This window comes from Emydura macquarii, unplaced genomic scaffold (genome assembly GCF_026122565.2).
Source record: "Emydura macquarii macquarii isolate MOO-44397 ecotype Brisbane River unplaced genomic scaffold, CSIRO-AGI_Emac_v2 contig_3345, whole genome shotgun sequence".
NCBI classification, from domain to species: domain Eukaryota; kingdom Metazoa; phylum Chordata; order Testudines; family Chelidae; genus Emydura; species Emydura macquarii.
In genome coordinates, this window is record NW_027133482.1 from 7,929,569 (window position 1) to 7,943,032 (window position 13,464).

Genomic DNA, 13,464 nt, shown 5'->3' on the forward strand with positions numbered 1-13,464 from the left:
GGCGGTCGCACCCCAGCCCTGCTGGGGATGGTGGGTGCAGAGGGACCCGGGGTGATGCGGGCCCAGCGTGTGGCCCATTGGCTGCTGGCTGCTCCTCCCTCCCTCTCCTCTTCCCGGCTCCTTCGCTGCCAGAACCAGCGAACTGCTGCTGGCTGCAGCGCGCTCTGATTGGCCCCTGCGCGGTGGAGATGGGGGGGGGCCGGCCCTATATAAGGGCGGGGGCACTGCAGCATTTTGGCAGTTGGTGCAGCGTGTCCCTGCTGCAGCTGCTGGCTCCGCTGGCCTGGCCTCACTCACCCCCCTGCAGCTGCGGCCCGGCAGCTGGACCCCGGCCAAGATGAGCGGTGACCCCTATGGCTTCCGCAAGCCGTGGCAGGAGTACCGCAGCGTCCGCTCCACCAAGTCCACTGTCTCCTGCTCCCTGTACGCCCTGCACCGGCCGGCGCTGGCCCCCGCCACGCGCTCCCTGCAGGTCGCCTCCCTGCCCGGCTCCCTGGAGAGGTTCGACCTGGCCCAGGTGAGCAGCCTGAACGCGGAGCTGCTGGGGCTGCGGGCCCAGGAGAAGGAGCAGCTGGTCGACCTCAACGACCGCTTCGCCAGCTACACGGAGCAGGTGCACCGGCTGGAGCAGCAGAACCAGGCGCTGCGGGGGCAGCTGGCGGCGCTGCGGCAGAAGGAGCACGAGCCCTCGCGCCTGCACCTGCTCTACCAGCAGGAGCTGCGCAGCCTGCGGGGCCTGCTGGAGGCAGAGGCGGGCGAGAAGCTGCGGTTGGAGGCCAGGCGGGAGCAGCTGCGCGAGGCCTGCAGCCAGCTGAAGGGGCGGCAGGAGGCGGAGGCGCGGCTGCGGCTGCAGGCCGAGGCGACGCTGCGCAAGATGCGGGAGGAGGCCGGCCAGGCCGCGCTGGCCAACAGCGACGTGGAGGGCAGCATCGGCTCCCTGCTGGCGGAGATCGCCTTCCTGCGCAAGGTCTGCGGGGAGGAGAGCGCCGCGCTGGCGGCCCAGCTGCAGGCGGCCGGCCGGACGCTGGACGTGGGCCTGGCGGGAGCCGCGAAGCCCGACCTGGCCGGCGCGCTGCGGGAGATCCGGGCGCAGTACGAGCAGCTGGCCGGCAGGAACATGCAGGCGGCCGAGGACTGGTACCGCACCAGGTTCGCCTCGGCGGCCGAGCTGGCCAGCAGGAACAACGAGGCGGCGCGGTCCATGCGGGAGGAGACGGCCGAGTACCGGCGCCTGCTGCAGTCCCGCTCGGCCGAGCTCGAGGCCCTGCGCGGCGTCATCGACGCCCTCAACCAGCAGCTGGAGAGCGTGGAGGACAGGCAGAGCGGGGAGCTGGCCACCTACCAGGTGAGGCCGGGCCTGCCTGGCCGGGGGCGGGCGGAGCCGGACCTGGGGGGCTGCCGGAGCCAGGACTCCTGGGTTCTCAGCACGACTCCCTGCGGGCCTGGCCCAGCTCGGGCGCCGGGCGGGCAGAGGCTATGGACCAGCAGGGCTGGAGCTGCCAGGCCCTCCCTCAGGCAGCGCTGGGCCAGTCCTCCAGCACCAGGCAGAAGGAGGGAGCCTGGGAAATGTTGGCGCCGTTGGCCGGGCTGTTTGAGGGGCGCTGGGGCAGACAGCATCCGGGGGACAAGGCGTGCGGGGCTGAGCAGAGGAGGGGGCAGAGTTTCCCCTCAATGAGCAGAGGCCCGGCTGAGCATGCCAAGGCCTTCTGCCCCACAGCAGGGGGGCGCCCCGCTGCCCAGCACGGAGGGACGATGCTCCCTGGCCCTTGCGCTCGGCTCAGAGCTGCCACGCAGGGGCCAGCAGAAGCGCCCAGTGCAGCTGGCGCGAAGCCCCTGGAGGTGAGCGGGCCATGCCCCGGCAGCGTTGGAGGGCACTGGGTCTGTCTGGCCCCATCTCCCTGGGCAGGGCTGGGAGCCCCCGTGCAGGGCCATGCAGAGCTCGAAGAGTGGGGCTGGCCATGGGTCGCGAGGTGTGGGGCCTGGAGGCTGGGAGCTTCGCCCAGTGGGGCGCCAGGGTATCCGGGCCGACCCTGGCTGGCCGGGGGGAGCAGTGGTTATGGCGCGGGGCAGGGTGAGTCTCCTGTCCCAGGGACGGTGCTGAGACCCGGCTGGCCGGCCAGTGGGGTATGTGGCTTGGAGCCGGGGGTGCCCCCATGGGCTCAGAGCTGAGAACGATGCCGGGGCCCACGGGGGGGCTGCTTTCTCTGCCCAGGAGCGGGTGGCCGAGCTGGAGCAGGAGATCAGCGCAGCCAAGCAGGAGATGGCGCGGCACCTGCACGAGTACCAGGACCTGCTCAACGTCAAGATGGCGCTGGACATCGAGATCGCTGCCTACAGGTACCGCCCCCGCCCTGCTGTCCCTCTGCTCCCCCCAGGGCTGTCGCCGGGAGGTGGGCTGCAGGCCGGGCTGCGTCAGGTCTCCCGGCTTCGGTTCCCAGCCCTGCCCCGGGTCCCCCGCTCGCCTCAGGTCGCGCCCGCCAACGCGGTGGGGGAAGGCGCCTGCCCCCCGCTCTGAGGGGGGGAGCCCAGGGTTACGGGCCGCCCTGGGGCCGCCTTGCTGTGGCGTGGCTCTGCCCCACAGCTCTGCCTGCCATGGTCGGGACACCAGCCCCACGTAGGCCCTGAGCCCCAGACGCGCCGGCTGCTCCTGGCGGGACGAGGCCCTGCTCCTTCATCTTGCTGGGGCAGGGGCGCCGAGCACCCACCGCCTGCCGTTCAGGCTCCCCCAGGCGCGGTGCCGCTGTGCGCTGCTCCCTGCGCGTGCGCCTGGCGGGGCTGAACTGAGCTGTCCCCTCGGGTCTCTTTCAGGAAGCTGCTGGAGGGAGAAGAGACCCGGCTGAGCTACTCCCCCGCCCTGTGATCTGCGGGCCCCCGGCAGCAGAGCAGCCCCCGTCACCCCCGGTCATGTCCACACTCTGCACCCCGGCTGCCCTGCCCCCTCACACCCCGCCCGGCACTCACCTTGCCCGGGCCATTGCTGACAGGTGGGGGTCCCCTGGCACCGTGCCAGGCACCCCCAGCACCCCTCCCATTGCCCCATCTCCGCTCCCCGCCCCAGCCAGCGGGCACAGGCCCCACGTCACCACTGCAGGGAGGGGCCGGGAGTGTCCTGGCCTCCAGCCGCTCCTGTGCCCGCCCTGAGCACAGGCCATGCCCCGCTGGACACGGCTTCCTACGTGTGGGCCACGTCCTGCAGCCCCCTTGGGCCCGCGCCTGCCCCAGGCAGCTCTTCGCTCCACCCGGGCTCCCTGGCGCCGTCTCCCTGGCACCGCGGCCTCAGGCAGCTGCTCGCAGAGCCTGCGCTGCCGCGGACACAAGTGACGTGCCCCGGGCCGGGCACCCGCCCGGAGTCGAACCGCAAACACCTGCCCTCTCCGGATCCCGGAGGGCGAAACCACACGCGCTGTCCCCCTCGGAGCTGTGCGCCCAGCCTGGCGCGCCGAGGGTGCACTGCTGCGCACGGGGGCAGCATGGACTGGCAGACCGCACCGCTGGCATAGACCAGGCCCACCCCCGCTGTAACGGGGCGAAGAGCGCAGCGAGGGATGGCAGCGGGGGGCCCCGGGCCCCCGGCCCTGCTGCGAGACCCCCCCTGGAGCTGCCTCCCACCGTGGGCTGTGCCCCACATACACGGGGCGATCCCACAGATCCGTGTAGCCAGCCCAGTCTCTCCTGCAGGCCACGGCCGGGCCCAGTCCAGCTGTCCCTGCACGGTCCCCCGGGGACCCAGTGCGAGGGAGGCTGTGCGGGCAGTTCAGAGCAGCGCCCTGCCAACGGCTCTGCAGGGACCCTCATCTCTGCCCATCACCGCCATCAGCGCACCAGCCACCCTTTCGGAGCAGTGCCGGGCCAGGCCTGGCTCTGCCACGCTGCCTGTGCCTGCGATGGAAGCGTCTCAATAAAAGCCCCACGGCGTCACCTGAACCCGGGACTGCGTCGCTGTGGCTGGTGAGAACCGGGGGGGCGGGGGGGGGCAATGAGCAGAGCCCTAATATGCAGCAGCTATGGAGCCATGATCACCACAGCGCCTCCTGCTGGGAGAGGCCAGGGCAGGGGTAGTCATGCTGAACGCCATCTGCGGGGGGGCGGAGGAGGCCATGGGGGGGCAATATGGGGCGTGAACTCTCCCGCTGGGCTATATTTGTCATGCGTGCCCAAGCCCAGGCCTCTCCTCCCAGCCAGCCGTGCCGCAGCCAGCGAGTGAGAGGGCGGGTTTGTTAGTCACCGGGCGGGGGACGCGGCGTAGCGCAGAGGTTGTGAGCAGGGATTTACAGCACAGTCTGCTCTGGGGAGACCCAAAGCCCTCGGCTCGCCCCCGACCCCCAAGCCAGGAGACGGAGCAACTCCTGGCACCCCCGCCCCCGCCACGCCCAGCTGCCCTCCACCGCCCTGTGTCGCTTTCCCGGCCAAACCACTCAGTGGCCTCCGGCTCCCGCTGTTCTCCGGCTCCTCCTGCTGGCGCCGTGCAGGGCTGGGCCCCGGCCATCACGTGCCAGGTGAGCGTGTCTGGCCCAGGTAGCTGGACAGCGTCACACCTGCCCACTAGGGCCTCTCCAGCGATCACACCCCTCAGCCTGCCGTGCGGATACTGGTGTAAGGCACAGGGGAAACTGAGGCACACCAAGTGTTCATACAAAACATTTAAAATTCCTGCTTTGTCACAATCCTGAAGGGGGGGTGCAGGGTGCGAACTGCCCCCACTGGGATCTACTGCCCGGAGGTGCGAACTGCCCCCACTGGGATATACCACACTGGGGGGGGGAGGGGGAACTGCCCCCACTGAGATATACCACACTGGGGGGGGGGAGGGTGAACTGCCCCCACTGGGATATACCACACTGGGGGGAGGGTGAACTGCCCCCACTGGGGCCCCCACTGGGATATACCACACTGGGGGAGGGGCCCCCACTGGGATATACCACACTGGGGGGGGGGGGTGAGCTGCCCCCACTGAGATATACCCACTGGGTGAACTGCCCCCACTGGGATATACCACACTGGGGGGGGGGGTGTGTGTGGATGAGCCCCGCCCCCACTAGCACTGCCTGGGTGTGTGTGGATGAGCTATAGCACAGCCGGGGGGGCACGCTACATGGGGGAGACCTACCTGTGATGGCGGGGGATATTCGGTACTATGGTTATGTCGCCTACGTCTGCTCAGTGCAGGAAGGGGCCGGCTGCGCGTGGGGCGCGTGGGCCAGGCAGTGGGGCCCGCTTTGCTGGCTGGCTGCACCCAGCGAGCACTTACCGAACTGGCTGGACCCCGGCAGGTGCCCTAGCACGATGCAGCCGCTGAGTGAGCCAATGGGCGGCCCCAAGGACCAGGCCAGTCACACCCAGCGAGACCCGGAAGAAGGCGTCCCTCCACCCCCCAGCAGGGAAGCTGAGCAGAGCGAGAGCAAGGCCTGAGACAGGCCAGGGGCTCGGGAAGTAGGGGGTTAGGGTTAGGGTTAGGATTAGGGTTAGGAAGCCTCTGCGGTTTGGCTGGTGGCTCTCCATGGCTTGGCCTGACAGCCCGTGGCCCCCCCTTGGGCTCTGTGCTGCGGCTGTGGCCAGGTGACGCCCGGCTGCGAGGTGCAAACCCCACCGGTGTCCCGGCAGCTCGGCTGGGCTGGAAGATGAGGCCCTGCGGCCGTGCGGCCAAGCCTATCCCAGAGACTGGCTCAGCTGGCGTCGCAGGGCACAGCTCCTGGTGGGCAGCCGGGGGGGGGGAGGGGGTGTTGGCTGGTGCCCAGAGGTTCGGGGCTGCGGCAGAGGGGCTGCGGCAGGATGGGACCCTCTTGGGGGTCTGCATTACTAGAGAGGGGCCTCCAAGGGACCGCTTAAAAGCCGGGGCATAGCACAGAACCTGTGGCTTGGTGACTACCACGCGGGGTGCGTGTGTGTGTGTGCTATAACACACGGGGGGGCGGGGGAGTGTGTGTGAGCATGGTATGTCCCAGTCACAGGCAGGGCGCTCTGGAACCGCTCACAAGCCAGCCAGGACTCCCGTCCCGTCCCGTCCCGTCCCGTCCCGCTCAGAATTACACACTCACCAGTGCAGCCGCCTCCCGGCCAAGCTCTGAGTGGAGCATGCCGTGCCCTGCGCTGCCGGGAGCTGCACGGTGAGTCCCCATCCCCCCCCCCCCAAAAGAGGGGACGTCTGGGGTGGGGGAGCTTGAAATGTCCCCCCCAGCAATGGGGCCCTGCACCCACCCGCCTATGCCTGCCCTGCAGTCAGAAGCAATTCCCGGCCTGCGTGAAAACAGCAGGTTCGCTCGTGTCCAGGAGCACAGAGCAGCGCAGCACAGGGACCTTGTAGCACACGGGGAGCAGGAAGTCACAGCAACGTCGTCTTGGGGGACTAGAGCCCAGCTGGGCTCTCCTCTCCTCCCCTGGATCCCCGACCCTCACTTCCAGCTAGCCAGCCCTGCTCAGACACCCACCCCTCACCTTGCCTTTGTCCTCCTCACCGCCCGCCCCCCAACCGTGCCAACCTCTCCGGCTGGCTCCGGGGTGAGACTGGACTCCAGCCATGTACGTCTGTGCAGGCAGCTAGAGCCTGGCCGCTAGTGGTCACTACCAGGATTGCACACCCTTACCCGCCACCTGGATGGGAAACTGAGGCACACATACCGTATTCAGAGACAACATTTTCCCCAGAGGTGGAACAACTGCGTTCCCTTCTCCAGCCCATTTCTGGGCTGCAGCCTCAGGCCGTGCCTGGCAGGGAGCGGCCAGCACCGGGGCAGAGTCGGGGGCATTCCCCCGAGGGCGGCAGATGCTGCACACACAGAACCAGGCCAGCCAGGGCCCCTTAGGGAGTGGGACCCAGCCTGGCTGAAGGGTCTGTCCCGGTCGGGGCAGAGACAGGCACTGATGCTGGAGGAAACAGCCAGTTCCCATGGGGCCATTCCCATGCGACTCACAGATCCCTCCCAGGAGCTGCCCCACCTGGGGCCTGGCCCAACCCTCCCCGCTTGTACAGCGTGAGTCCACAGCACCAGTGATAGCGTCTTTATTGCAGGAGCTCGAGTCAGCGGCGGAGCTGAGAGGTGGCAGCTGGCGTGGGGCGCTGGTGGCCGTGGGATGAATCCTGGGCCCTTTGGGGGCTGCGTATTTCCTGGGGTTTGTCCTGCCAGTGTTCGGCCTCCCAGCGATGGGGTTAGATGGGGGGGCAAGGGCTGGGTTAGAGCACGGCAGAGGGGGGGAATGGGGTGAGGGTGCAGATGTGGGGGCTGGGGGAGGGTTTCGTGGGAGGGCTGCAGGCCCATCACACGTTCTGCCAGGCGGTCCAGGGGCTCCAGGTGGAGTTGACAAAGGGGTCCTGGCAGCGGATCTGCACCCGTCGCACGTCCACCTTGAGGAGCGTCTCTGTCTCACCCTCCAGCTGGTGGAAGCTCTGAAATGCAAAGAAACAGTGAGGTGGGGACTTGGCCTGACCCCAGCGGGGCAGTAGAGGGGAGATGTGACCCAGGCAGGGGGGAGAGGAGCCCTGGGGGAGGGGAGAGAAGGTCTGTGATTCTCGACATTTGGCCTGAAGCCAGAGACGTGGCTGCTGCTCTCCGGCTGGGGTTTGGCCAGAAAGCCATGCGGCGGCCGCGGCGGGGGGGGGGGGGACACATGTAAAGTGACAGAAGACAACTTCCTGACTCAAGCACCACTGTAGCAACACAGGGGATCCTGTGGTAGCCCTCGTCCTGCTAGAACTAGAGTGGGTGATGCTTCGTTTCAAGCAAGCATGACTTGATGCCATTTGTGATGCGTATGCAAAATTAAGTTCAAACAGTAATATAGATACTTGGCTCTTTAAAGGGCCCATTTCACAAAGCTGAAAACTATCCTAAGGCATTTGGGAGAGACAATTTAAAACAGAAAATGTGAATGATAATAGGGGAATATTCCACAACATGTTAGTAGATGCCCAAAAAGTCAGGAAGATGGTTATACTGGTTAAAAAGAGGGGACATGAAAATAGCTATTAAAAATAAAATAAATAATAACTGGAAGAAAGGGTAAGCTGATAATAATGACTATAAATCAGAAGCTAGGAACTGTAGAAAATTGATAAGGGAAGCAAAAGTACACAACGCCATATCTATGGTCAGCAGAATTAAGGACAATACAAAGAATTTTTTTAAAAGCATATTAGGAACAAGAGGCATACTTAACAATGGTGTTGGTCCTTTACTAGATAGAAATGGTAGGATTAGCTATAACAGTACAGAAAAGGCAGACGAGTTAATAAATATTTGTTAGTTACTTAGGAAAAAGCCAGCTGACGTAAGCATCTCATATGATGATAACACTAGCTCCATTCCAACAATAACTAAGGAGGGCATTAAACAGCAGCTGCTTAAGTTAGACATTTTTAAATCAGCAACTCCAGAGAACTTGAATCCAAGAGTTTTAAAAGATCTGGCAGAGGAGCACACTAGACCATTAAGGTTCATTTTCATTACCTCTTGGAACACTGAGGACGTGCCAGAGGACTGGAAGAAAGCAAATGTTGTGCCGATATTTAAAAAGGGTTAATTGGATGGCCCAGGTAATTATAGGCCTGTCAGCCTGACACTGATCCCAGGTAAAATAATGAAAGGCTATCGAGCAAGAGTCAAGAGGCTATTTTCCCTCTGCATTGGGCACTAGGGCGGCCGCTGTGGGAGCCCTGGGCCCAGGTCTGGTGCCCCCAGTTGACGAAGGATGGTGATAAACTGGAGGGGTCAGAGCAAAGCCATGGGGATGAGGAAAGGATTAGAAACCCTGCCTTACGGACTCAAGGAGCTCAGTCTGTTTGGTTACCAAAGAGAAGGTAACACAGCCTGTAAGCAGCTCCGTGGGGCACAGCTGTTAACAAGGGGCTCGTCAGGCCAGCAGAGACCGGCCGGATGTGATGCACTGGCGGGAAGTTGCACCTAGACAGATTCAGCCTGTTAAACATTTGCGGTTATTGCCCGGACATTAACCACTGGAGCGACGTCCCTGGGGCCGGGGCAGGTTCTCCACCACTGGCGATGTTTAACTGGCACCCGACCATTCCCCAGAGATCTGCCTGGTCAGCGGGCCCCAACTCCGGGACGCCTTTGGCCCGGCGAGCGGAGGTCAGCCTAGACCTGGCCTTAGACTCTGACTCACCGGGGAGGGGATGGGCAGGGGTGTGGCCTGTCGCCATGGTGCTGCACTGCTGTGGTGACAGGTGGAGGCAGGGGGACCGGTGGGGGGCTGGGATGGTTACCACGGTGACAGGAGGAGGCAGTTACCATGGTGCCGTCGGAGTGCTGGCAGCGCAGCTGGTAGCGCAGGAGGAAGTAGGAGTGCGGGCTGGACCAGGAGGCCGGGGGGGCCCAGGACAGGTGCAGCGCCCCCCCTTTGCTGTGCATGGCCACGTCTTGCGGGGGGGCCGGCCTCACTGCGGCACAGGAGAGGCCAGTTAGTCACGCGGGGGGCAAGGGGAGCCTCACCCTGCTCTGGATACGCCTGCCCCACGGCTGCCTAGCCCCAGCAGTACAACACGGGGGCGCTGGGATGAGGGTGGGTCCTGGTACCCACATGGGGGGGCTCTGGGACAGTGTGGGGGGGCTCCTGGTACCCAAGGGGGGCACTGGGGCAGTGGGGGGGAGGTCCTGGTAGCCAAGGGGGGGCTCTGGGATGGTGGGGGGCTTCCGGTACCCAAGGGGGGCTCTGGGACGGTGGGTTGGGGGGTCCCAGTGCCCAGGGGGTTCTGGAGCAGGGTGGGGGGTCCCGGTACCCAAGGGGAGCTCTGGAGCAGGGTGCGGGTCCCGGTACCAGGCAGGACGCACCAATGTCCTGGAGGAAGAGGCGGCGGGTGATGTTCACGAAGCTCTCAGCCGAGATCCCCTCCAGCGCCAGCTCCAGTGGGCTCTGCTCCTCGGCAAAGGGGCAGAAGCTCCTGTCTGCCAGCGTCACCGTGAAGAGCTGGGGCCAGGCTGCGTCCTGCAGCGCCGCGCCCCTGTCCACGTAGAGCCAGTCCCCAGGGGCGTCGGGGCTGCGGCAGAGAGCAGGCAGGTGAGCATGGAGGGGCAGGGCCGGGGGGGGAGGGGGGTCAGGACACAGATACAGGGAGGTTGAAGGGGGCAGGGGTTAAGGCAAGGCAGGCAGAGCGCGGGGGGCTTTCGGTGTGGCACGGACACTGGGGCAGGGCTGGGGGCAGGGCAGGGCACAGACACGGGGAGGCGAAGGACACAGGGCAAGGCGAGGCGGGCGGGGGGGGCAGAGATGAAGGTTGGGGGCCCGGCCAGGCACCCACCTGCGAGAGAGGCGGGCACGGAAGGCAGCGGGGTGCAGCGCGGTCCAGGAGCAGGTCAGCTCGCCGTGGTAGGACTCCACTTGGCAGGACACAGCGTGGCCTGGGGGGGCAGGATGGGTCAGCGATGCCCAGACCCACAGCCCTGCGCTGGGGCAGCGACCAGCCATTCCCTGGCCGAGCCCCCCCGCCTCCCTTCCTGTCCCCCCACTCTCCTTCAGCCCCCCCCACCTGGTGCCTCCCAGCCCGCCCCCTGCCATCTACCCCCCATCGGTGACCTGCTCTGCACCCCGGTAGCAGACAGCGGGGCTCTGGGCACTGCTCCTGGCCGGCCCTGTGGGGCTTTGAGCCCCCGGGGAGCTGGAGTTCATGGCCCTCACCCCCCGTCCAGCCCATCAGCCCGCACCTGGGGCGCCGAGGAGCAGCGGGTACAGCGGGTCGCTGATGACCAGGTAGGTGGAGTCCAGCAGGTGGGTGCCGTTCCAGCAGCTGTAGTTCCCGGCGGCTGGCAGGTCCAGGCCCTCGAGTGTGAGGCTGCGGCCCACCAAGTGGTGCTCGGCCATGATCTGGGAGTCCCCGTTCAGCTTCCAGGACACATGCTCCTCGGCGGCGTCGCACGTCACCACCACTTGGCCATTCACGTCCCCAACAAGAACTGGGGAGAAGGGACCCACTGCATCAGAACCCAGCACATAGGGCTGGGCCAGGCATGCCCTGCGCCCCCCTGTGCATCACCCCACGCCCCAAGGGGCTAGGCACTTCTGCCCCTCATGCCTCAACCCCTCCAAGGACTGGGTGTGCTTCACGACCCCCCCCACATACCCCGCTCCAGGGGCGAGGAATGGTGTGCCCCCACACCTCTCACCCCTCCCAAAGGAGCCTGGCGTGCCCCCATCCCGCATGCCCCCCAAGAGTCCAGGCGTGCCCCACACATCTCACCCCCAAAGGGGCCAGGTGTGTGGCATGCCCACAGTCTCCGTCCCAGCCCCCCCCCCACGGTGGTGACTCACACTTGCCAGGGAAGCCAGTCAGGGCTGCGACGGGGACCATGCATAGCACCTGCACCAGGACCACCAGCGCCAGCATCTGTGGGGCAGAGTCAGTGCGTCACACAGGCGCCGGCATGGAGCACCACCTTCCACTCCCCGCCCCAATGGCCAAGTCCCAGGCATCGTGGGGCTAGCCCCCAAGTCCTGCGAGCTCAGCCCCTGCCATAGTCTGTGCAATGGGTCTGTGCCATGCCCTACATGATCTCACTGGCGGGGGGCAGGGGGCTCTGTGCTGTGCCTGGCCTGAAGGGGTCCCGTTCTGGAGTGGAGGTTGGTGCAGCTGGGAGGGGTTGCCAGGCGGCGGGTGCTGGCGAAGGCAGTGGCCTGTCGAAGGGGACGAGGTGTTGGCGCAGGGCAGGCAGGCGGAAGTGTCTATGGGGTCCGGCACTGCGCAGGAGGGGTAGAGAGCCCCACGGATCGGGGTCAGGCCAGACTCTGCCTGCAGAGCCCCAGTCCCAGGCAGAGAGGGCCAAGAACACCTTGGGGCCGCCCTGGGCTGCCTCTTTGTGGCCCTGGCTGGGGCTCCCGGCCCTTCCCCTGGAGGTGAGTCCCAGCTGGCTCCCTGGTTCAGACAGCTGAGCCCTGTCCTGCCCTCGGGAAGGCTGGGCCCCAGGCACTGGGCAGCACCCCCACGGTGCATCCAGCCCTACCTTGGAGGGTCGGCGTTCTCCGCTGCTCACAAGGCTGGGCTGGATGTGGCCCGTATATATTCACCCCGGCCCCCCACGGGGCAGCCCCTGACAGCAGGAATGGAGAAGCCGGAGAAACCACAGAACCGGCAGCAGCAATTCTAAGAAGAGAGAAAGCTGGGGAAGCCACGCTGGGCTGGGGGCCAGAACCAGTGAGCGCTACAGGGCTCCCCATCCCCCCTGGCGAGGGGCCAGCCCCACAGCGAGAATTACAGGGCTCCCCATCTCCCTGGCGAGTGCCCAGACCCACAGTGAGAGCTACACGGCCCACCCATGCTCCTGCAGAGTGAGGGGCCTGGCGCCACAGCAAGTCTTGGCTCTCACACCCTCATCAATCTCGCTCCTCTGGAGTCCTGGCTGGGCTTGACTGGTGTCCACACAGGTGGCGGCACAGCCCCATTGGGCCAGGCCCTGTGCAGGCGTCTCACGGAGCCAGTCCCTGCCAGGAGCTCACCGGCCGAGCGTGAGCGGAGCTAGTGGGAGGGACGACAAAGAGCTGGGGGGACACGAGGGGACAGAGAGACAACAATGGTCTCAGTGCGTGCCCAGCGCCCGGGGGTTGCTCACAGGTTTGGCGTCAGAGGGGCTGGAAGGCGGCCAATGAGGGGCCTTGAAGAGATTGAGGGGAGCTGGGTACCCGGCAGGTAAGGGGCAACCTGGCGGGAAGTGCAAAGGCGGGCACAGCGCCAGGTGCCCAGTGTCGGCTGCCCATTGGCGGGACGAAGGCGGCGTTGGCACAGTGGTGTCTGGGCGACGGGCGGGCAGCGGGGCAGAGGCCATGACCGTGGAGACGAGGGGGTTGTATCTGATGGACTTGGGCACAAAGGCCCATTGGTACCAGCCAGCAAAGGGGTCCCCGCTCTAGAACAGGCCTGCCCAACTTGCTACACTGGCCCACGGTGTGCAGGGTATTTGCCCCAGAGAAAGCCAGGCCCACGCGTTGGGTGAGGGCTGCGCGGTCCTGTCTACGTAGGAAATGGGTGTTACCATCGGAACCAGGGCAGGGGTGACAAGCGGGTCTTGGGCAGACGAAGGACGTTGGCTGCCTGCCAGCTACGTACACAGCTTTGTTAGTCAACATGCTGGGAGCCAAATCTGCAGAGGGCTGGGCTGACACAGACCCCAAACCACACGGGGCTCTGCTGCTCTGGGAGCAAGGACCTTGGCAGACTCTAGCTAGAAATGCAGGGTTGGGAGGGACGGTGCGAGGTCATTGAGCCGGCGCTGAACCAAGCCCCTCCCTGACAGGTGCTTGTTGAACCTGTTCTGAAAACCTCCCCTGGCGCCTCTGCCAGGGCTCAGCCACCCTGAGAGCTGGAGTTTGCCTAGCTTCCAACCGAAACCTCCCTGGCTGCAAACTAAGCCCATGACGTCTGGTCCTGTCGTCAGTGGAGAAGGCGAACAATCGGTCCATGTCCCGTCTAACAGCCTGCACTAGATTTACAGACTGTGGCCAGGTCCCCCTCAATCGTCTTTTCTCAAA

The 13,464-nt window shown here is 65.7% G+C and overlaps 2 protein-coding genes across 2 annotated transcripts; one reads left to right on the forward strand and one right to left on the reverse strand.

Annotated features, from left to right (window-relative positions):
• Nucleotides 1-255: 255 nt before the first annotated feature.
• LOC137143623 (neurofilament light polypeptide-like) lies at nt 256-3,924 on the forward strand. Its single transcript, XM_067533506.1, has 3 exons — nt 256-1,345; nt 2,213-2,337; nt 2,809-3,924. The coding sequence occupies exons 1-3, from the start codon at nt 338-340 to the stop codon at nt 2,858-2,860; spliced, it is 1,185 nt and encodes a 394-aa protein (XP_067389607.1). The 5' UTR covers nt 256-337; the 3' UTR covers nt 2,861-3,924.
• A 3,328-nt stretch (nt 3,925-7,252) lies between these two features.
• On the reverse strand, nt 7,253-12,761 carry LOC137143700 (interleukin-12 subunit beta-like). The gene is made up of 7 exons (XM_067533617.1): nt 12,549-12,761; nt 11,254-11,329; nt 10,650-10,898; nt 10,247-10,346; nt 9,780-9,985; nt 9,240-9,388; nt 7,253-7,381 (listed from the first exon to the last, which is right to left on the reverse strand). Exons 1-7 carry the CDS (start codon nt 12,759-12,761, stop codon nt 7,253-7,255), a joined length of 1,122 nt encoding a protein of 373 aa, XP_067389718.1.
• Nucleotides 12,762-13,464: the final 703 nt, after the last annotated feature.

Excerpts from the sequence above, each read along its gene's own strand:
- LOC137143623 (XM_067533506.1), top strand. The coding sequence starts at position 338 with ATGAGCGGTGACCCCTATGGCTTCCGCAAGCCGTGGCAGGAGTACCGC. Across the intron at positions 1,346-2,212 it reads GGGAGCTGGCCACCTACCAG|GAGCGGGTGGCCGAGCTGGA; the intron begins GTGAGGCCGGGC and ends TTCTCTGCCCAG. Across the intron at positions 2,338-2,808 it reads ATCGAGATCGCTGCCTACAG|GAAGCTGCTGGAGGGAGAAG; the intron begins GTACCGCCCCCG and ends GGTCTCTTTCAG.
- LOC137143700 (XM_067533617.1), bottom strand. The coding sequence starts at position 12,761 with ATGGCCTCTGCCCCGCTGCCCGCCCGTCGCCCAGACACCACTGTGCCA. Across the intron at positions 11,330-12,548 it reads GCCCCTCTGACGCCAAACCT|ATGCTGGCGCTGGTGGTCCT; the intron begins GTGAGCAACCCC and ends TCTGCCCCACAG. Across the intron at positions 10,899-11,253 it reads GACTGGCTTCCCTGGCAAGT|TTCTTGTTGGGGACGTGAAT; the intron begins GTGAGTCACCAC and ends CCTTCTCCCCAG.